General features: G+C 37.3%; 4 protein-coding genes across 6 annotated transcripts; 1 reads left to right on the top strand and 3 right to left on the bottom strand.

Moving 5' to 3' along the window:
• The first annotated feature begins 1,455 nt into the window (after window positions 1-1,455).
• Window positions 1,456-4,012, top strand: aqp12 (aquaporin 12). 2 transcript variants are annotated; one of them, XM_025054186.1, is made up of 5 exons: window positions 1,456-1,820; window positions 1,852-1,915; window positions 1,954-2,261; window positions 3,360-3,476; window positions 3,570-4,012. In XM_025054186.1, the coding sequence occupies exons 1-5, from the start codon at window positions 1,595-1,597 to the stop codon at window positions 3,695-3,697; spliced, it is 843 nt and encodes a 280-aa protein (XP_024909954.1). In that variant the 5' UTR covers window positions 1,456-1,594; the 3' UTR covers window positions 3,698-4,012. The 2 variants fall into 2 exon arrangements, with proteins under 2 accessions (XP_024909954.1, XP_024909953.1); XM_025054185.1 differs by having other exon boundaries at window positions 1,473-1,786; window positions 1,821-1,905; window positions 1,944-2,261.
• Window positions 3,717-5,476, bottom strand: rpp21 (ribonuclease P subunit p21). The gene is made up of 5 exons (XM_008307134.3): window positions 5,230-5,476; window positions 5,042-5,142; window positions 4,518-4,600; window positions 4,268-4,402; window positions 3,717-4,128 (listed from the first exon to the last, which is right to left on the bottom strand). Exons 1-5 carry the CDS (start codon window positions 5,284-5,286, stop codon window positions 4,031-4,033), a joined length of 474 nt encoding a protein of 157 aa, XP_008305356.1. The 5' UTR covers window positions 5,287-5,476; the 3' UTR covers window positions 3,717-4,030.
• Window positions 5,477-8,253: 2,777 nt separating this feature from the next.
• pak2b (p21 protein (Cdc42/Rac)-activated kinase 2b) lies at window positions 8,254-16,829 on the bottom strand. The gene is made up of 15 exons (XM_008307136.3): window positions 16,509-16,829; window positions 14,241-14,597; window positions 14,025-14,131; window positions 13,786-13,936; window positions 13,663-13,694; window positions 13,140-13,253; window positions 12,877-13,009; window positions 12,283-12,346; window positions 11,703-11,751; window positions 11,439-11,551; window positions 11,223-11,340; window positions 10,594-10,693; window positions 10,299-10,495; window positions 9,470-9,607; window positions 8,254-9,358 (listed from the first exon to the last, which is right to left on the bottom strand). Exons 2-15 carry the CDS (start codon window positions 14,428-14,430, stop codon window positions 9,272-9,274), a joined length of 1,593 nt encoding a protein of 530 aa, XP_008305358.1. The 5' UTR covers window positions 14,431-14,597; window positions 16,509-16,829; the 3' UTR covers window positions 8,254-9,271.
• Window positions 16,830-17,719: 890 nt separating this feature from the next.
• Window positions 17,720-20,186, bottom strand: pigx (phosphatidylinositol glycan anchor biosynthesis, class X). Of its 2 annotated transcripts, none has more exons than XM_008307137.3 (6): window positions 19,998-20,186; window positions 19,614-19,704; window positions 19,394-19,529; window positions 19,038-19,248; window positions 18,257-18,369; window positions 17,720-18,171 (listed from the first exon to the last, which is right to left on the bottom strand). In XM_008307137.3, the coding sequence occupies exons 1-6, from the start codon at window positions 20,059-20,061 to the stop codon at window positions 18,031-18,033; spliced, it is 756 nt and encodes a 251-aa protein (XP_008305359.1). In that variant the 5' UTR covers window positions 20,062-20,186; the 3' UTR covers window positions 17,720-18,030. The 2 variants fall into 2 exon arrangements, with proteins under 2 accessions (XP_008305359.1, XP_008305360.1); XM_008307138.3 differs by having other exon boundaries at window positions 18,272-18,369; window positions 19,998-20,185.
• Between the last annotated feature and the right edge of the window lie 112 nt (window positions 20,187-20,298).

Below are 20,298 nucleotides of genomic sequence, written 5' to 3'. Positions count from 1 at the left end.
CTCCCCACGCTCCCCCACCCCCCACCCCCCCCGCATCCCCACCAAAAGATGGGTTATTAGCACTGCACTCACAGTGGGATCAATCAGAAAAGTGGAAAAACAAAGAAACAAATCTGTCAGCCAGAAACACCAGACAGTACAGTACTGCAGTTAATGATCAAACCTCCATGTCACGTAACCAGGAGATCTTTGACAGAAAACCCTTTCCCCCACATTTGTCCCACAGGTAGAAGTGTGTTGATACACACAGTTAATGACTCACATTATAAAAACAAGATAAAAACTATTATTCGTTTCTCTTAATTTGAGGAATTTCACACCTGGAACATTTTTTTACAAACTACATCAGAAACAAATGACCTCGTTGTAAGGACATTCTGAATCATAAACGCAATCACTGGGCCGGCTTCCCATCTTTAACTGCCTGTTGTTGTCTGTTGCACCTGCACTTTTAATGTAGCACAGTTGAAAGAGCATGTGTGGTCACTCTGTGTAACCAACTAACCCTAATCATTAATCCACACTTCATGTTTCCACAGGAACTAATGATAATTACACAGCTTGATTAAACAGGACCTATAACACATTTACCTCTGACACACTTTAAACAATCCCATGCAGGAGGACACTGCACAATATAGTTGCACGTATGACATTTAGCTTAGATCAAAGTCTGTTTTGATCAAGTGTCAGGAAACTTTCTCTGTTAGATAGGACTGTAAAAAATGCTGTTAGTTCATACCCGTTTCCTAACACACAAAACAATTCAAATAAAGATCAAATAAAGGTCTGATCAAATTTAAAATCAAATACGAGATCTCAAGTTTTAAAAGTTTTACTCGCAGCAAGGAGTGCAGAACAATGGTTACATTCAGAACTGCACTGAGGAACAGTTTTTCTTTTACACACAAACTTCAATGGTCAGTACCGTACAGTATAAATTGATATGGAAACTTAACACAATGAATATATATTGTAAAGATTGAATAAATATATTTACAACATCTTAACATTTTCTTTGCAGTATAATTGCTGCACTGTAACTTTGAGTTCCTCCACTGCCACCCACTGGGTGCAGGTGACCTAGACATGTCTAATACTAACCTTTGTTCATCTACATTTTGCACATAACCTTGACCACAATCAATAATATCCATTGCCACAGTAGTTTCTTAGAGTACACTATATATAGAGAGTATTTTTAAATGTATTCTAAATACAATTTACTTTAGAATAAACAATACATTGCTTACATGCACTGTTGCTGGATGGTATTATGCTACACATTTTTCTATTTCCATTGATACAGTATTACCAAAATGAGGCTTTAAAAAAAAACTTTACGCTTCACTAATATCCTGTAAAGAGAGGAGTGGAACATTTAACCAAAGTGTGGATGTATGACCTGACCTTGTTAAGAACCATGTGTATTTTGGCAGGTGGTGGTGGTTGTGGTACAACAACCTGACGTGTCTCTGATAAGAAATATCTCTGTGCATTTGCCACGTTGTCCAACAGACGGCACATTTGCAGGATCTACTCCAAAACTGTTCCCTTCCTGAAAAGACCCAGCAGGGTACATATGATCTGAGCCATGTCTGGACTGAACGCATCTCTTGGGTACTTCCTGGCTGTTGTGGTTTTTGCAGCCACAGCTCGGACACTTCTTCTAAAATGGCCCAAGTTTAGCTTTATGATGGAATTCGCCTCCTCCTTCATGCTGGTGGCTTGTTGGCTGGAGTTGCAGACCATAGTGGAGGTCGGCGAGTGGGCCGGAGGCCTGGGCATGGACGTTACTCTGACCATGCTGTTTGATATATATGGACGTTACTCTGACCATGCTGTTTGCACTGCTGCTATCCCAGGGTATAATCTGTGGTGGGGCTTCAGGGAATCCCACTGTAGTTGCTGCCAAGTGAGGCAGCATGTTTTAGGACACAATCTTGTACGAAGGTTCTTACAGCTGGAGGCCACAACTCTTCCTACTCTGCTTGCTGTCCTCTGTCAGTTCTTCGGGGCTTTTGTAGCCCTTTATGTTGCTGTATATTACTGGAACCTGGAGCTGACAGACATGCACATGATTAAGAATCTGATGGCCAGAGAATGCAGCACCTCCCTGATGGTCTCTCTGCTTCAGGGTTTCTTCACAGAGTTTGTCTGTGCCCTCAGTTTTCACCTCATCCATCTAAACCTGCAACGCCGCTCTGCTCTGATCCAGGTTCCTCTGGTTGCTGTGCTACTTACATTTCTGTCTCATTCAGGTACGTGTCAAAAATAGTTGTACAAATCATCTCCAAATTACAGTTTGTAAACTCTATGTGGAAGAAAACACAGAAACTGAACCCTGCACCATGATAGAGATCTTAAGAACGGCTCTGGAATTAGAATGTTATCTCACTCCTACAGTATGTCATGTGAAGGCTAAATGATATCACTGAAGTTACAGAAATAACCCTAGTAATTTTAACAATCCTAAATGCAAACGGGTAAAAATATTAAATATGGCATTGAATATGTGAAGTACTCTAATGCACTCAGACCTTCAGCCTGAACAGAAGGCAGACTGTACGGCTCACTAAATGTGTGCTTTGTAACTCAAAGGAACTCTGATTTACTTACTTTTTGCATTCCATTCAAACTTTTTACGTCTCATATACAGGTCACTGGACAGTAGCAGGAAAACAAAAAACAAGAAATTATTTTTGGCTGTCTTCTGTTGTCTACAATCAGATTAGCAGCTACGCTACTCACTTCTGATGATGTACCAATCAAATGTAACCAAACAGAAAAAGAAATGCCTTCTGCTACAAGAAAAAGTCATTCACTGCCCCACTTCAGATACAGGTTCACGACTACAGTTGATTTGCCTGTGTTAAATACTCTCGGCATAATACAGTACATTTTATGGTCTTTATTTGAGGTGCCATGTGGCCCAGTGGTTAAAAGAACAGGCCTGTTATAGGTTTGAATCCCATTCCAGGAAAAGCTGTGGTGAATTGAGCAAGGACCCCAATCCACGGCACCCATGGGACATATTGCTGTTTCACTATTTTCTCTTATTGTGTCATAGTGGGCTAATTGCACTGATTTGTAATTTGTTTTTTTGAGAAAGGAATTTCATTTATATAGGAACACTGTTTTTTTTTTGTTCAGTGCCAGTCAAATTTTGTGATGTATATGTACAATAACAAATAAAGCTTTTCTGTTTATATACGACCATGAACATGAACCCAGTCAGTTTCAGGTCAGCTACAGTTTCATGCATTCTTTTCACCAAGAGTTTGTATAACAACAGATGTATAAGACATTGGGGAGAAAAAAAAAAGTAATAACCTTAACTTTTTTTTGTCATTTTCCAGCCAGAGGCTACACTTCAGCTTACATAAACCCATCACTGGCTTATGGCCTCACCTTCCACTGTCCTGGATTCACACTTGCCCAGTATGCACTGGTTTACTGGCTGGGCCCTCTTACAGGTAGATAGCAATGATCATTGTCATAGTCATTTTTTTTTTTTTTTTTTGAATCACACTGCTCACTTGCTCACTGTAAACATGTATGTTTTTTAGGAATGGCCCTGGCTCTTCTCTTGTACATGGGTCATATTCCAAGACTTTTTGCCAGGAACCTTTTCTATTTGCAAAAAACGCGATTTAAAGTTCCCAAAGGAGACAAAGGAGAAAAGAAGAAGATGTGAATCAAACTACCGACTGCCCTTTAGGCTAGGAAATGATCAAGATGTTTACTTCAACTAAACAAGCATGTACAAACAATGTGGTACATTTCAAAGAACCAAAACCAAAACGTATTGATAACTTTGATTGATGTCCGCCTTTCTAAACTGAATTAAAACAAAAAAACTCATCAAGCTACAGATTGTTAATAAAATAATTTATAGGACAAAATGCTATAAAAAATAAAAATTAATAATAAAATAATTCTTAGATTCACTTAGTAACAGGGCTGTGAAGAAGTCTCCCAAAAATATCAATAAAGTAATTGGTGTAAAACAGGAGTATAAATGTTCCTTTCATGTTTTGGTGATGCTCTGAGTGGCACTGGATTTGGACGTCTGAGCCTCAATAGGTTTTGTGTCTTGTGTCATGCCTTCAGTGCAATGATCGGGACCTGTGGACAGGATGGAGTGGAAAGAACCAGTGATACAGTTGTTGAAGTTTTGTATTGTCTTCCCAGAAGAAGAATTATAAGAATATGCAGTGAATAAATATAAAGGAATATTACTATGTTACACTAAAAGTGTTGGCACCTGGTTGCCCTTGATTCTCCTGCTGAGCTTCTGGTCGATTGACCCATAAACAATAATCTGGATTATTCTTCAGCCTCTTGGTCTGCCCACAGCTGAGACACCTCACTACAGTGAAGCGATTATTGCCCTTTTTTCCTAAGAAATAATGGACAACACAGAAACAGAAATCCAGTTTGAGTATTTAGTGCAGGGTAAGAAACGGAACAGATGACAGCTTTAATGACACTCAGCTTCTTTATAGCAAACTTACTTCTTTGTCTTGTTGTAGCAGTGACCCCAGGTATAAGCAAAGAGTAGCACTTCTTACACACAGTTCTCTTCACTGATGGATCTCTGAAAACAGTAATACCGATGTCAAAAACAGACATCTTTTAGATTATTGTAATTGAAATTATTGTTTTTAACAAATGTAGTTGTTGATTTATAATCAATAATTCAACCACACTCAGTGCAGTAGGCCACTGAAAATAAATGTGCCTTTTGAATAAATTCTTATAAACAACAATTTTTAAAACAGTGCTCTTAGGACAACTAAAATTTACTCTAACGTTCAAGGTTACAAGGTAATAGAACATTTGTACAGATGGAGAAATTGTACATCGTATTTTAAAACATTTTATTTTTTTGTTTCCGAAAATATGTTTAATACCAGTGTTTTAGCTGTATTAAGAATGGAACTGTTCAAAATCTTTACAATGCTACCTTTAAAACAATACTCTACGACAGAAACTGAATAGCATAGAAATCCATAAAAACAAGGTTTATTTAGCTTACTGTCTGAGAACTAATCGTTTTGCTATGTTTTTCTGAGTGTAAACGTAGAACCGAGCCAGCTCCATATTCGGGGGATTCTGTGACAGAACACAATGTGCAGCCTGCAGTGACAAAGTACACAAAACACTGGTAAATACACGAGGAATAATTCTAAGAAGTCGATTTTAAATAGTCTTTAAAATCCTTACCTGGTACAGAAAGTTTAATCTCTGATAAGCCTCTTTGTCTTTTAGCGGTTGTGACATTGTGGAGATTAAAAGAACAAGTTCACTTTTCCGCCGATCTTAAAAGCTATTTCACTCTTGAATTTACGGATATTTCACCATACTCTACCGGGTCAACCTTTCAAAATAAAAGCTGCAAAGGGTATGTCCTTTCAAGATAAAGGTACGCTGTTCTAATGTGAACTGGTATCTAAAGATACATTCTCCAGATAGCTTAAAGTATAAATAAAGAATGGAAATAATAAAGAGAAATAAATGAAAGACAAATCATGTATTTTAATAGTATTTTATCATACTAACCTGATTTATTTTGACTGTATGTGCTGCCGTAACAAAAATGTTTATAAAATGATGGATCAGGTATTTTTCTTTGAAAAGTATCATAAGAGAAAATCAATTATTTTTTAAATAAGTGACTGTACTTTGCTGGGGTTAGAATAAGTGTTGGGCATATTATTTTTTAAAAATCGTGAAAAAATGCCAAGAAAACCCCCCAGAAATGCTTGTTTATGCCACATAACATGCTGCCAAGTGACTAATTTGTGCTAAAAACTCTTTTAGCACAAATATTTTATATGAATATTTCAAAATATCACCAAAAACATGCCTTACTATAGCTTTACCATCGTGAAACATCCCAAAAATAAAAAGTCCCAGAAATGCCTTAAAATACAAGATTGTGTCCTAAAACATGCTGCCTCACTTGGCAGCAACTACAGTGGGATTCCCTGAAGCCCCACCACAGATTATACCCTGGGATAGCAGCAGTGCAAACAGCATGGTCAGAGTAACGTCCATATATATATATTTTGTGTTGAAAACTCCAAAAAGCATTTTATATTAACATTTTGACATGAACAGGTATGATGGTTTTTGGAGTTTGGTTGTAACCATGTGCCATACAGCTCAGTCTCTGAAGAATTTAAGGAAATCACACAAGTGTAGAGTTAGGTGTGTAGTCAAATTTAAGGGGAGAAAAAAAAAAAATCACAATTTCACAGTCAGTGGTGGAAAGAGTACTAACTACTATTAACTATTCTACTTAAAAGTACTATTGATGATGAAGGTTTAATTTAACATCACCTAGCAGTTAAAGCCTTGGGCAAGACATAGCACTGACCTTTGAAATATTATCTGGAAAAATAATGAAAGCCACAGCAGTCAGTTTGAACATAACGCTATGTGTCACAATTACCTTACCTGATTTCAACCCAGGTCACAAGGACAGATGTATCCCCTTAACGGCCATTAACGGCCATTTTTCCTCTACTTTTCCATTATTTTCAAACATACTTATTATTCTATGACCTATAACTGTACTTTTACTATTTTTTACTAGTCCAAAAACAAGTTTCCTCTTGTTGATTGAATGACTCAAATTGTAAGTGGCTTTGGATAAAAGTGTCTGCTAAATGTATTGTAGTACATTCAATTAGTAATATTTCATTTACTTCAAAACATCTGTTCATGTGCATTAAATGTTTGAATGGTCTGTCTTAATCTGTTAAAATAACAGCATACCTTCACACAAACCTGGATGCATTGCAGTAATGAGAAAGATGTCATAAAATACAAAGCAATGTAAATAAAATGAATTTCTTTATTAGAAATTCATGTTTTAATACTACAATTACTTCCATGGTGTACTAAAGATTTCATGAAAATGAATCAAAAATAAGGAAAACTAGAGTGTTACTGTTACAAAAAAGTCCAATAATTAAAGTCCAATAAATACCTCAAAATGCAAGTTTATGCCCCAAGACATACTCCAAGTGAATAATTTGTGCTAAAAACCTCTATTTTTTATTTACAGTAAAATGCTAAGTAGTAAAAAGTAAGCTATAAGTAAAAAGCTAAGTTGAAAAAACCTGCCACAACACTTACAAAGTTCTTAAAAAGCAACCACAATCCTTCCACAACGAATGAAATAACTTGACTTTTAAGCAAAAACACTCCACATTTACAAAGTCCACAGATACACATTTCAATACAAGTCAAATTACAACAATAACTCTCAGCTTTATTTTAACACTTCAGGTAAAGATGGACAGATCACATACTCACCACCAGGTGTGCTCACAGGATTCAACAACGGTCCCATCATCAGTAGTGGAACAGCTTCATTAAACCTCTTCTTTTGGCGTGGTGTGTGTGCTGCTACACCTGAACGGATTTACTTAAACATACGTGTACCAGCGGGCACCCGCGCTTAAATAATGAAATGTGTAAATTTGTACCCTCGATAATAATGTGCCGTCTTCTTCGTGGATGTCTCATCGTTACACTGCCCTACAAAGTGCAAGAACGGCTTTAAAGCAAACGTTCCCCACAGAACAAGCCGCTTCTTCACTAACACACGTGGCTAAAGACGCAACACCCAAAATGTTTGGACCACTCAAACCAAACGGTCTTCCTGCACATATTTAGTGGTCAAATAACAAAGCGCTATCTCGTACAATTCAATAACATCCTGACTGAAGCGACACGTGCGGCTCAAACAGGCAACTGTTTAGCACCGGCTGTTTAGAACCGGCTGCCCCACTCCGCGGTTCGGCAGCGTGCATACAATTTTATCTGAATATTTCAAAATATCACAAAAAACAATCAAGACTAAAAAAATAAATGAAATAATAAAAAGTCTCAGAAATGAAAGTTTATGCACCAAAACATGCTGTGAACAGTTATTCAAAAATTTTTCAAATTTAGCATGTCATTTTTGTTCAGATGTTGAAAAATTATGTTTTTTCACGCCGTTAGTTCCATCACTGGTTTACACATAGGACAAAAAAATGTCATGTTAAATATTATAATAATAAAACTAGACAGAAAACTAAGTCATCTTTATAAATATGAGTCTACACCATTAACTTCAGAATCAAAGTTGAAGCCAATGCTCAAGTCGGAACTCAAGTAAAGTCCTGGGCTTTAGGACTAAGACACTGCTTTTTCATAACATAAAAGCACATCATTCATTTTCAGACCCCAAACTCAAAGAAAGAATAACTGTATTTATTTTAAGCGCAGACAAGGTTGTTAGGCGTCCAGGTTAGGAAAAAACAAACAAACAAACAGACAGTTAACAAATTGTCTTATCCAGCTTTCAACAGCTAACCTCTAGGTTACAGCTGCCTTTTCTGTTGAAACTGAGTATTAAGTACACAATATACACAAAAGCTTATTTGTCTAGTCCAGAAGAACACAAACGACAGATTTCACATACAAAGCTTATTTTTAATAATAACAATAGAGAAAATATAAACCCTGTCCATCTAACAATTTCATTGGCCTGTAAGGTGCAGCTTTGATACCAGGAGTTTAAATGATGCAGGCACAGTAGGTCTGTCAGGCGTTGCAATTGGAAAAAGACAAAACTGCAGCAAGAGTTCAAGATAATGAACTCGCCCCAAATGTTTTTCTATAAAACGTTTTGAGAAAATGTCCATAAAAACACGAGACAGAGTGAAAATAGCAAGAGTGTTCTTTGAGAGAGACCCACTACATCGCATGGAGGGAAACAAATATGAAATTCAAGTATCAAAATAACTAAGACACCGACAAGTTGAAAAGGTCAATTACAAAGGTAGTAAAAATCACGGGAAAAGAGACACAGACACAATCAACAATACATTAGGCAACGTCTTGTATTTAAGGCAGTTGATTAAAAAACTAAATAGAACTAGGCATCTTCTTCATTCCAAGTTAAATACAAGCCTAGCCCTAACTTGTCACCTGGAGATACTTTGTACAAAGCAACTAGGACTGTGTCTGACACTTAGCATTGGGTCTGACTTGTCTTCCGACAACTGAGTAAGAGTTCATTTGGACAGCGGTGGAGTTGTGCTCGATGTTTTTTGGTCTTCTTCACAGTGAGGTTTGTTAGGGCTTCTAAGGCTGGTGCATCAAGGGTGGCAGGTCACTCTCAGCCTATTGTCTGGCACAAAATCTAAATCGTTGGCACAGAAAATCTGTGCACAGCATGGAGAGGCAGGGCAGAAGGTTTCATCAGCTAACGATTGCCTTTCATGGCCTCCTTGGCTGCCAGGATGAGGGGCGTGAGGCTGGAGAGAGGCTTGGCCAGCTTTAGGAACGGATGCTGCATGGCAAGAATAAAAAAGAACGGATTAAAAACATGATGAGAATGAATGTACTTTAACATTTCTCCCCCCCCAAAAAACAAACAAACTGAAAAAAGAAAAAGAAAGACCTGAAGCAGTTCTTTGCCTCCACCTCGTTTCTCTACATCCATTTCCAGGCAGCGGTTGAGAAAATCTCTGAAGACTGGAGACAGTTTCTCAGGGTTCTGAAGCTCTGGTGTGCCATTTGTGGCTATTAGGTATAATGCCTGTCAAATGTAAAGAGATGTTTGTACAAACCCCACCATTAGTCAGTCATTTGGACTTTTTAATGCAATCAAAACATATGTCTATTGTGAATGCATCGTGACCTTTGAAAAGAAGTACAGACTTTGTCAACCTACAGCACCTGTCATTATTAATTATTATAATTATTATTAATCTGACTTTTAACTTTTTTCTCTTGATACAAATAAATTACAGTCCCTTATTTGTCCAACAACCGGGAAATTTCGCAGAGTGAGTCTTCGAAACTCACAGACTGCCAGAGGAGGCACCATTAAATATGTGGTTCCACTGGGGCTTGAACAGAGAACCATGGTGTAAAGGCAGATATGATAACAGCTAGCCTAAGTACTGAGTGTTACTGGTGTAAATGTTTTAGTCTTACCTCGCCAAAAAGCGCAACAGTATTAATGGACAAAAATACTAAAGACATCTGCTTGACCTATTTCCTGGTGCATACATTTTAAGGTGAAACAAAACAGCAGAATCAGGTATCTAATAAATCTTCCACTAAATGCACCAACTTCACAGAAAATAGGGTTTTGATATTTGAATGTGAAAATAAGAATTTAAAGAAGCAACAGTTTCTAATGCAGATGTACGACATCCTACAGTCCAGACGAAACAAGGATAACTGCCAGGATTTAATTGGAGCTGACAATGTTCTCCACTCACTCTCAGTGGGTTCTCATTCAGGTAAGGAGGCTCTCCTTCAACCATCTCAATGGCCATTATACCCAGGGACCAAATGTCCACCTTAGGTCCGTAAGCCTTCCTGGTCACCACCTCAGGGGCCATCCAGTACGGTGTTCCTACCATGGTGCTGCGTTTACTTTGCTCTGGTGTGATCTGGGCGCAGAAGCCAAAATCCGCTGTCCAAAGAGACAAGAGATGATTAAACACATGCTACAATGACACCGTTTAATACATTTCAAACATCAGTTTGGTGGAAATGCTGTGCAGGACTTACTCAACTTGACAGAGCCGTCCATTCCCAGTAACACATTGTCACTTTTAATGTCTCTGTGGATAACTTGGTTTGCATGTAGGAAATCCAATGCTTGTAAACACTGTGGATACGCAGACATTTGTTGGATGAAATATTGAAACATGAGCTTTTCTTAAAATTATGTCTTATTTGATATTTTTTATTATGGTTGAAGGGGAGTTTAAAGATATTTAACACTCAGAGCAGTCTGAAGTGTATTTCAGAAATGTGACTCATCCTTAGGGCATTTGACCGTAAAAAATAGCTGGAATGGAATTTTGTTTTTTATTTTCCATAAATACATAAAACAGAGAAGTACACTTTTCAAATCGCACTTTGACACGTTACATCAAATTATTATTTTTATGTGCTTTGAAAACTCAAATTTTTGGTTCAATTAGTTTAACAATGTAGGTACTGTATTTCTTTTTATGTATGGATTTATTTCTGATTTGGAAGGAAAATAAAGCTTTTTGAGCAGAGTTTTTAAAGCCAAATTATACCAATGTTATGACACCTAACTTGATTATTTGTCTATTTATTTAAATAGGCCATAAAAAGGTATGGGTTCACATCATGCGACCTCACTTCCTGTCAGATGTTGCACTTACCTCTCGGCACACAGCAGCTATCTGGGCTTCATCCATACAGGTCTCTGTAACCACATCTGTCAGCGAGCCCCCAGCCAGATACTCCATCACCACAAACAGCTCCTCCCCCATTAGGAAACTAACACATGTGTAAAGGTCAGACCTCTTTTTCTGATCACTTTGTAGTGGTTTGTAGTCACATGCAGTACACCTACAGTAATCAAACAGCAGGTTTACCTGTCTAAAAAGTTGACAATGTTGGGGTTCTTCAACTCCTTCATCACTAAAATCTCATTGATGATCAGTTCCTTTTTCGGCTGCTTTTGCAGGTTAATCTGTTTAATAGCAACCTGTGGACGATATAAGACTACAAACATTAGGATGTTTTATGTCACTGAATAACTGGACTTATGCTATAACTAAGTTTACTATTCAATACAGAGCCTGTTTAATAACTTTAATTTGTGGGGCAGTATTTAAAAAAAAAAGAGTCCTTCTCACCTCCTGTCCTGTGGCAACGTCAATGGCCGTGAACACTGTTCCTGATGCTCTGTAAGGACGAAGAGTGTGTGTAAGTTTATCTTGAGAATAGACTCATACGATTATTATCAGGCATTTTTGTTTTTCTTGCTTAGGAGCTGCTTTCTTTGAAGTCCCCACCTCTGGCTTTAACAACAGAACTGCAAGTACTGGCTTTCAGAAGTTTTTTTTATAACAGGAACTGCACACCAGGCTCGCTTAGCTTTGTCAATAAGAGACTGCTGATTCGTGGGATGCACTTTTCTGACTGATCAATACAAGATGTACCAACTGGAGAAAGACACTCAAATCTGATGGAAATACTGCCTCAAAATTTGACATTTACAAAAATAAACCTAATGTAATAAAACCACAGTAAGATCTGAGAGTACCATTGAGTACATTGTGGTTGGACTTAAACCACAATGTAGAGATTTGTTGCTAATACCAGGCTGCAACATGTCATCACTAATTCATGAATATTTGATCAACTTATGAACAAAGGTGACTCATTGAAATACAACCATTAGCTGCAGTATAAACATTGAATCTCTGGACTCACCCTTGTCCAATCTTTTCATATCTGGTATATTTTTTCTTTGGATCTCCGATGCTCACTATTGTCCCTGTAAAAATACACAAATGCAATATATAAAACCATGAGATAAAATAAATGTGTGTGACTGAACCATTCTAAACAACAGATTGGATTATTCATATTTTTCAGCACTCTATTTATCCTCTATGTCATATGTGTCAAACTCAAGGCCTGGGGGCCAAATGCGGCCCACCAGGCCGTTTTGTGTGGCCCACGGGAGCTTAAAAAGCATTCACTAAAGTCTATATATTCTATACATTTTTCCATTTACAACTGGCCCTTTAAGGGGAATTGTATTGCTGATGTGGCCCCCTGTGAAAATGAGTTTGACACCCCTGCTCTATGTGATAGAACTCTGCAATTATTCCATCAGTGAAACATCGGTAATCAACAGTGCACACGCAGGAAAGGTAGATCAAATCTTTTTACAGGGACCAGGAAGCAGCAGAAATTTGGTGCTTGTGTTTGATTTTGGAATATTTCTCACAAGGAAACCAGTTATGAACCGGTAAAATATGTTGTCTTCCTGTTTACGACAATTTAAGAAATGATGTTTACTCAGTTTATCCATTATCTCTTCATCGGACATCTTGCCCTTCTTCTTCTGTCTGTCTACGCCCTTGGAGGCAGAGTCTCCATCGGGACACGTGCTTGGTGCAGGGATTGGGTCGATAACAGAGCGAGTGTACACCTGTACGACAAAATAAAAACCAGGTACCACAAGGAAGTAAATGAAAAAAAAAATCTACATACACAGGAGTTCTCCACTGATGACTCCTGGGGCTGGTTATTATGATGTAAAACTGTGACAGGCCACCTACACTCTTTGTGTGTTCTGGTCTTGGAGCCACAACAGGAGGAGGAGCTTCATCGTCATCATCATCATCAATGTCTTTGATATTTGGAGATGAGGGCTCTGCGCCTTTTTTAACAGGCTAATTCAGAATCATAAAAAAAACATTTTCAACAATTTCAAGTAACATATGGCTTAGTACAAAACAGCAGGACTGTATTTTTGCATATTCAGTACTTTGTGCCACACTAGCTCCTCTGGTGGACAGGACCATAAGATATGGGCCAGTCGTTTCATTCCACATGTATTAGTGAGCCTTAGCTGCTAATGACCCTCTCACCAACTCACTTCCTTGAACCATTGTAGACCAGATTGCCCCACTCTAGCTACAGTTTTTGAGATGCTCTGACTAAGTCGTTGGGCCATCATAATTTGTTGTCAAAGAAACTCAAAACTTTTGGCACATTTTCCTGCTTCAAGATGAACATCCTTCCATAACATATCTGCACCCACTGACAGGTGCCATAATTAAGAGGAAATGTAATACTTACAGACTGAGGCCCTGGAGTAAATGCATCTTTTTCTGTAAACATAAAAACAGAATTTCTTTTATCAGATAAAATGCAGTTGGACAAACACAGATAAAATCCACCACGGCGCTCACGGTGACTTACCAGAGGACGAGAAGCTGAGGTACTTCTGACGACTGTTGCCTGTCGAGTCGTAGAACTTGAGAACGTCAAGCACAGCCTGTGGGTTCTTCTTCTGCTCTGACTTTGTGATGTTTGAGGTCTGGAGTAGTCGAGCCCACTGTTCAGGCATACCCTGCGGAGAACAAAATGTAGAACAACATATGAGACATCATAAAGGGCAGAACATTACAAAGGGCACATTAGGGACAGCAGTAACTTACAGTGAACTCCCCTGTGACAGCATCAAAACCAACATGTATGGTGTGTTCAAAATCAGAGGGTGGAGAAATTTCTGGTCTCTCTTTGTCTCTGTCCTTCTTCCTTCCACCTGGAAGTAAACAGACCCTCATAAACCATCAGGGGAAATAACCTTTCGACTATTAACCACTAACAAGAAAACAACAGGTTTACAAAATGTTTTTCTTTGTCCGTCTTACTTTTCTCAGCTCCAGAAAAGATTGAGATGATCTTCTTGCGAGGTTTTCTCTCTTCAGGCACAGAGGGCAGGGGCTTAGTGCTGTGGTTGGCAGAAAGTGAGTCTTTGCCAGAGCTGGTGCTAAAGATGGCGCTGCTCATCCTGACAGGAGGGGCGGGGGGTTTATCTTCAGGGTCTCCGTTATCACACATGGTAAAAAGTTATCAAGGAGATTTTTCTGGGCGAGCTGTGTAATGATGGTGAGAGTGGCACACAGAGAGGGAGCGGGCTGCTCTCACATCAGCTGGAGGCACGGGTGTGCTCATGCACGTTGAGAGGATGAGCCAAGGATGAGAGCAGATGATACACCAAACACCAGCTGAAAACAATCAGAAGTTTTAAAAATATCAGAAATTTCACTTCCACAAAAGAGATGAAAAATTAGGACTAGCCCACAGAAGACAATATCCTATTGTAAGTAATACATTTTAAAAAGCCCTCAATTTACAAGAACAGGTCAGAATATATGGCATATATGTTTCAGCACTACCCTGCTAGAGGTTTATCTGGTATCAGGTGGCAATTAACATTTAAACAATGTATCAACAGTGCAGTAACTACACAAACAGATCAAAGGTTCAAGTCCAGTTGATCGTCTGTTTTTATGGAGTTGCATGTTCATCTCCTGTGGGTGTAAGTTTTCATATTTCCTCCCTCAGTGTAAAAACACAGACTGGAGATTGGGTTGACTGGCCACTCTAGAACAGGAATCCCAAACTCAAATGAGGAGAGGGCCAACTCCATTCACAGCTGAATATGGGACATGTACATTTTCATATAAAGCACTCTCTTATTCATTAATTCAATTGAGATTTTAAGTCCCTTTATATCTCAACAGGACGTGTATTTTTGTTTCTGAATACGGGAGATTATGTTTTTCAAGGGACATTTAGCAAAGTTAGTGCTGCTCGGTGTTCAATACACCCAACCCCCCTCCCCCCCAGATTGTATAGTAGAAGTACAAACAGCTAGTACACTTTTATATTATTCTTAATATTTATTTTTCTTTTTTATTTATTATTCTTAAATAACTTACTCAAGCATTTTAATAATTTAAAAATTGAAAGAAAAAAAACTATTAACATGGGTCAGATGTGAAAACGTTGCAGGCCGCAAGTGGCCGCTGAGTTTGAGAGCACTGCTCTAGAGGGACCATATAAAATTCAATGTTTCCCTGTGTGTACTGCATTTCACTAGATAAAATGTTATGAAGCACTTTCTGACTAAGATATAGATTAAGAAGATTAAAGGCCTTTATTCGGCACACAATGGGGAAATTAACAAAAAAAGTTAAACTGTATATGATGTACTGACTTCTCATTATTTTAGTAAAAGGATGAAAAGACATTTTATGTTTGTGTTGACAGTTGGTCGGAGGGTCAATTTGGGGGGTCCTACGGTTGGCAGGTACAAAACCTTACTATTAAAGCAGCTGCAAACAAATAAAAATAAATAGCAGGGTTTAGAATCATTTCAGTGTTTCAGTGTTAAATGTTAGTATAATAAAATTAATAAAAAAAATGGATGTGCAACAATTAGACATTAAGCAAATTAATAAGTCTGGTTGTGTGTTGGGTCAGGGATTGTGAGTGACGAATTGATGAATGCTGAAGGTGACAACAGCGTTTAAAAGTAAATACGTTGACATTGTATTTAGAACTCAAAGTAAACAAAAATAAAACAATTTGTTCCCTTAGTGTTGGTCTGAGAAACGTTGGCAACAGTCTGTAGTCTCTCAACAACCCTGCACTGGATTCAAAAGATTGAAATGAAATTATAATGACACTCTTGAATGAATCTCTTCTCCCTGTGCATTAAAAATACAGGCGAAAAGCAAACGTAAAAAAACCAAACATTTGACGTAGTTACACTTCTTCCATTACGGGGAGTTTCCAGCTGTTACCTTTACACCTAAGAGTTTTAATTCAACTCAAATTGATCTCAATGCGTCCTTCAGATCTATAGTAACGGGGCGGCTAATATGCTAACATTAGCATTGAAGGCTCAACAAGTGTGTTAGCATTAGCCCCAAGCTACAACTGCATTAAAATTACAATGTAAGGGCCAACTATAGCTATTCTGGACACCAAAGTTGTCTTCCCCGCACCGAAAATTTGCTACTCTCAATATTTAACCAAGGCAGCACAGTAAAAGTAAAACAGTAGAAAGGGTATGCAGTACAGATGTGAGTGATCTCTAAGGCTAGGGCAGAGACAGCAGCGCAGCTTACCGGAGTTTCCACACTTCAACTTTAACACAACTTCACTCCCGGACGATCCTGCAAAATGGTCCTTGAAACTCCTCCAAATCTCTTTAAAAGTACTTCCCCTGGGCCACAGGGCATTAGCGGTTCTCACGGCGTGGGAACAACTTGAAAACGTAGTTTGAAATATTTACAATTCAACTTTTCTTCTATCTTTTCGGCCCCTGGATAATTCCGCTATGGCGAAGGGGAAGCGGAACTAACGACCCAGCCCTGTAGCTGCTGCAGCAGAAAAATCAGATGAATGATCAGAGATTACAGATATTACACAAATGATTCTCTCTTTAAAACACAACTGCTGCGTACTGCAAGTCAGGGCAATGGGTGTTAAAAGCTAATTAACATCATCATATTGAAGAGCAATACAAAGATTAAAATCTGAATTTGAATGTTAAATCGAAAAATGTGTATTAAAATGTAATTTGTTAGATGTTTAGAATTCTGTCTTAAATAAATAATTCACGTACTTTTAAAATAAGGAAAACATTTTTTATAAATTGTTCAGTAATGAATTCAGTGGAGGATATACTTTTTTTAAAGACGCCTAACGTTTGCGTTATAAATCACAAACATAATTTAATCCGCAAAGGTATTGAAATAAGCATACAGAAACATTTTAAATATTTCTGAAGATTTTAAGGTAAAATGTAATCACTGAAAAGAATTCGGGATGATAGAAATAAAAAAACGAATCTTGGTTTGGCAAATAGGCCATCCAGGCCAATAATAATTTAACTATTATTGTCTCATTGGACATCACGGTTTGTATTTAAAGATACAAATCTGGTTTGCATTGCACACATAAAATGAGCTGGAATTAAGAAATGTGTAATTCTGTTAAGCAAGAAAGAAAGTATATTCATCTACTGTTGTCAACATTTAGAAAGCAAAATCTGCAATAAAAAAAAAAAAAACCTACCAGGCCTAGAAAAAAAAAAGAGTTGCATTTATTTACATATATTGTATGTACAGTATATTCATTAGTTTAATAAACATCTTAACAAACCTAAAAGATCTAACTAAAGATCTAAGATGCAGTTAAACCTGCAGTTAAAGTTTATAATCTGACACTTGAATCGGAGAAATAATAAACGATCCTGTCACACAGTGTACAAGATTAAAAGTACAAAACCAGTGCAATAATCACAATAAGTTTACACAGTTCTCAGTCCTTTGTGACAACTGGTTACACTGCATTTTCAGATTTTTTTAAAAACAAATATCATCTTCCAGGAAGTCACGGGAAACGCTCCTATTCACTTCTATAACCAGGGAAATTCCACAGAGGTCAAAGTAGGCTAATTAGCTAATAATTCAAAAATAGTTGGCAGAATAACTAGATTATCTGGATCACTGAGCAGATTCAAATCTCTCCTACTACTCCTACTGTGAAACTTTATCTGTTTATCACCTCTGATATTCTTTGAACTTTACAACAGTTCACCATCACCTATAGTTTTTTAAATAAAAAATGTTGTTATTATAATCTTCACTGAACAGTTCGATGAGTCCACATGTATTTGGACAGCACCACACAGCAGATCAACGTCACCAGTAGAGTCCCTCCACATACAGGTAGCACCAATGAGCTGTCACCAACAGGAAGCTGAAAACTCATGTGACCGAGTTCCTACATGATATAAGATATGTTTTGATTAAAAGAATGACAAAAATAAGCAATTAATTAGTACAAAATATTTTTTTACAGTTATGACCTTGGAAAGAACCACCTGAAAATGAACTTTAACCCAAGAACATATGCTTGCATTATCAGCAGTGCAGGGGGCATTCACAACAGTGTGTGGATCCATGTCGCTGAGGTTTGTACCTTAAAGGGAGAAGGTTATGATAAAGTCACACAACAGCTTCAGATAAATGTATCTTATAAAGATAAAAGCTTATATTTCTGAGTTTAGTTTAACAGTTTAATGATGTACAAAACCCAAATTAATAAAAGTGCTGTGCCAGCAAACTATATTAAAATGTAACAAAATTTATTTTGAATAGGGCAAATAAAACCCTAACAAGAGAACAGTATTAAAAGAACACAATTATAATTGCAAAGGTGTGTGAAGATAGGAATTTTCACGAGTTCTGCTGGGACATTTGAGGGGAAGCTTTGACAGTTTTGTTACTGATATGATATGTAAGCCGTTTTTTTCTTTTAGCTTTGCTCAGAAAACCTAAAAAAAAAGGTTAAATGACAGATCAGCCTTTAGCTTTGGCAGATAATTTGTTTTTAATATGGTGCTGATCTGATTTGGACTTTAAAACAGTAATTATTTCATATAAGGGTGGTTCATCTCTATCCAAAGTTGGATATGTGTATAGTACATATGTGGGGAAAAAGTAAATGCTTCTGTAAGTAATTATCTTGTACAGATTTACAGGTGTCTTTAGCTAATCTCAGCGTTCTTTTGATATTGATAACCACAACTAAATACTATATACACTACATTTAACAAACTTAGCACTGTAGAAAAATAGACTGCTTACATTCGTCAGACCGTATCAACAAATCTGGAGCTGGTATGTCAACAGATATGAATGTTTTTCCAACAGCTGATGGCTCGTGGTAGCGTCCATGTATTGGAATTATAACTTTTCTCAGTCTGAGACTTGGCCCATTGGTGGGATACGCGTAGCTGACAAATCCTTCTGTCTTGTGAGCAGGGACTTCCAGATCAATGGCTGAATCTATTAATATCTTACAAGAGGTAAGAAATATATAGTAATATATTTGTAAAAAGAAAATTCAACGTGTCAAAAACTTTTCAACAAATATAATTAGCTGTGTTTATTTATTTTGTCTGATATCAAATATAAATGGTGATTTCAATCATTACTCTCACCTGCCAATTACTGTGCTCTTTCTGGGATGTAACCTGGTATGGATCAATGAAAACGCCCTTTGGCCACTGGTACACCAGCGAAATTCTTATACTACTTGGTACAATAGAACCAAGTTGAACAGTTGTTATCACTTCCCTAAACATGATAAAGCATTTAGAATTTCAGTAATAATTAATATTGAACATTAGTAAACCATTAGTCAAGTTACTTAGCCAGTACCTGTGGAACCCATTTTTGTCCATCTTCACTGACAACAGTGTGTAGTCAAGAACAGACTTCAGAAGACCACAATGACTCTCATTTTTCTCATCTGAAAAGTTTTAATGGACAAGATGATCAAATCCATAAAATAGGGTGTACTTTTTCACTGACATGAAATGAAATTGCTGTATCCAATACTACTGAGAATACTGTATATCTACATTACAGAAGCATTAGCATGAAGATATACTAAAAACCAAATATTGTATTTCAGGATTTATATTGCTATAACTGCTATAATACTTATTTAGATCTTAGCGACTTCAACTACGGTTATACCTCTCATATACAAAAACATATAATAAAGGCTACAGTGTTTAGTTTTAAAGCATTAATCCTTACCTGTACCGACGAAACCATGACATGTTACCAAACAGGTCAACGCAAAAAGCAATGTAAAATACATCTAAATGACAAAATAATTATAACAAATTGTCTATTTTCAATAACATTAAATATTCTGAACAAGTTACAGTCGGAGTCAGACATCTGGCAATATATGTGATTTTACATTTCCGGTCGCCGCACATTAACGTGAAAGACCCTTTTGTAGTTTTTCGGTGGCTTCAGTTTTGCCAAATTAAAAATAAGAAATACATTACAGTATTTGTCTTATAACCATGCTCATTGATCACATTCAAAT

Source organism: Cynoglossus semilaevis, chromosome 2, assembly GCF_000523025.1.
Source record: "Cynoglossus semilaevis isolate Cse_v1.0 chromosome 2, Cse_v1.0, whole genome shotgun sequence".
In the NCBI taxonomy this organism is placed as follows: domain Eukaryota; kingdom Metazoa; phylum Chordata; class Actinopteri; order Pleuronectiformes; family Cynoglossidae; genus Cynoglossus; species Cynoglossus semilaevis.
The sequence above is the reverse complement of the archived record's forward strand: the minus strand, read 5'-3'. Positions and strand labels throughout refer to the sequence as shown.

Excerpts from the sequence above, each read along its gene's own strand:
- aqp12 (XM_025054186.1), top strand. The coding sequence starts at position 1,595 with ATGTCTGGACTGAACGCATCTCTTGGGTACTTCCTGGCTGTTGTGGTT. Across the intron at positions 1,821-1,851 it reads GACCATGCTGTTTGATATAT|TGCTGCTATCCCAGGGTATA; the intron begins ATGGACGTTACT and ends TGCTGTTTGCAC. Across the intron at positions 2,262-3,359 it reads TACATTTCTGTCTCATTCAG|CCAGAGGCTACACTTCAGCT; the intron begins GTACGTGTCAAA and ends GTCATTTTCCAG.
- rpp21 (XM_008307134.3), bottom strand. The coding sequence starts at position 5,286 with ATGTCACAACCGCTAAAAGACAAAGAGGCTTATCAGAGATTAAACTTT. Across the intron at positions 4,403-4,517 it reads TGCTACAACAAGACAAAGAA|GAAAAAAGGGCAATAATCGC; the intron begins GTAAGTTTGCTA and ends ATTATTTCTTAG. Across the intron at positions 4,129-4,267 it reads GGAGAATCAAGGGCAACCAG|GTCCCGATCATTGCACTGAA; the intron begins GTGCCAACACTT and ends TCCTGTCCACAG.
- pak2b (XM_008307136.3), bottom strand. The coding sequence starts at position 14,430 with ATGTGTGATAACGGAGACCCTGAAGATAAACCCCCCGCCCCTCCTGTC. Across the intron at positions 13,010-13,139 it reads GACCAGAACACACAAAGAGT|GTGTACACTCGCTCTGTTAT; the intron begins GTAGGTGGCCTG and ends TTTGTCGTACAG. Across the intron at positions 9,608-10,298 it reads TGAATGAGAACCCACTGAGA|GCATTATACCTAATAGCCAC; the intron begins GTGAGTGGAGAA and ends TACATTTGACAG.
- pigx (XM_008307137.3), bottom strand. The coding sequence starts at position 20,061 with ATGTATTTTACATTGCTTTTTGCGTTGACCTGTTTGGTAACATGTCAT. Across the intron at positions 19,705-19,997 it reads TCATGGTTTCGTCGGTACAG|ATGAGAAAAATGAGAGTCAT; the intron begins GTAAGGATTAAT and ends AAAACTTTTCAG. Across the intron at positions 19,530-19,613 it reads GACAAAAATGGGTTCCACAG|GGAAGTGATAACAACTGTTC; the intron begins GTACTGGCTAAG and ends TATCATGTTTAG.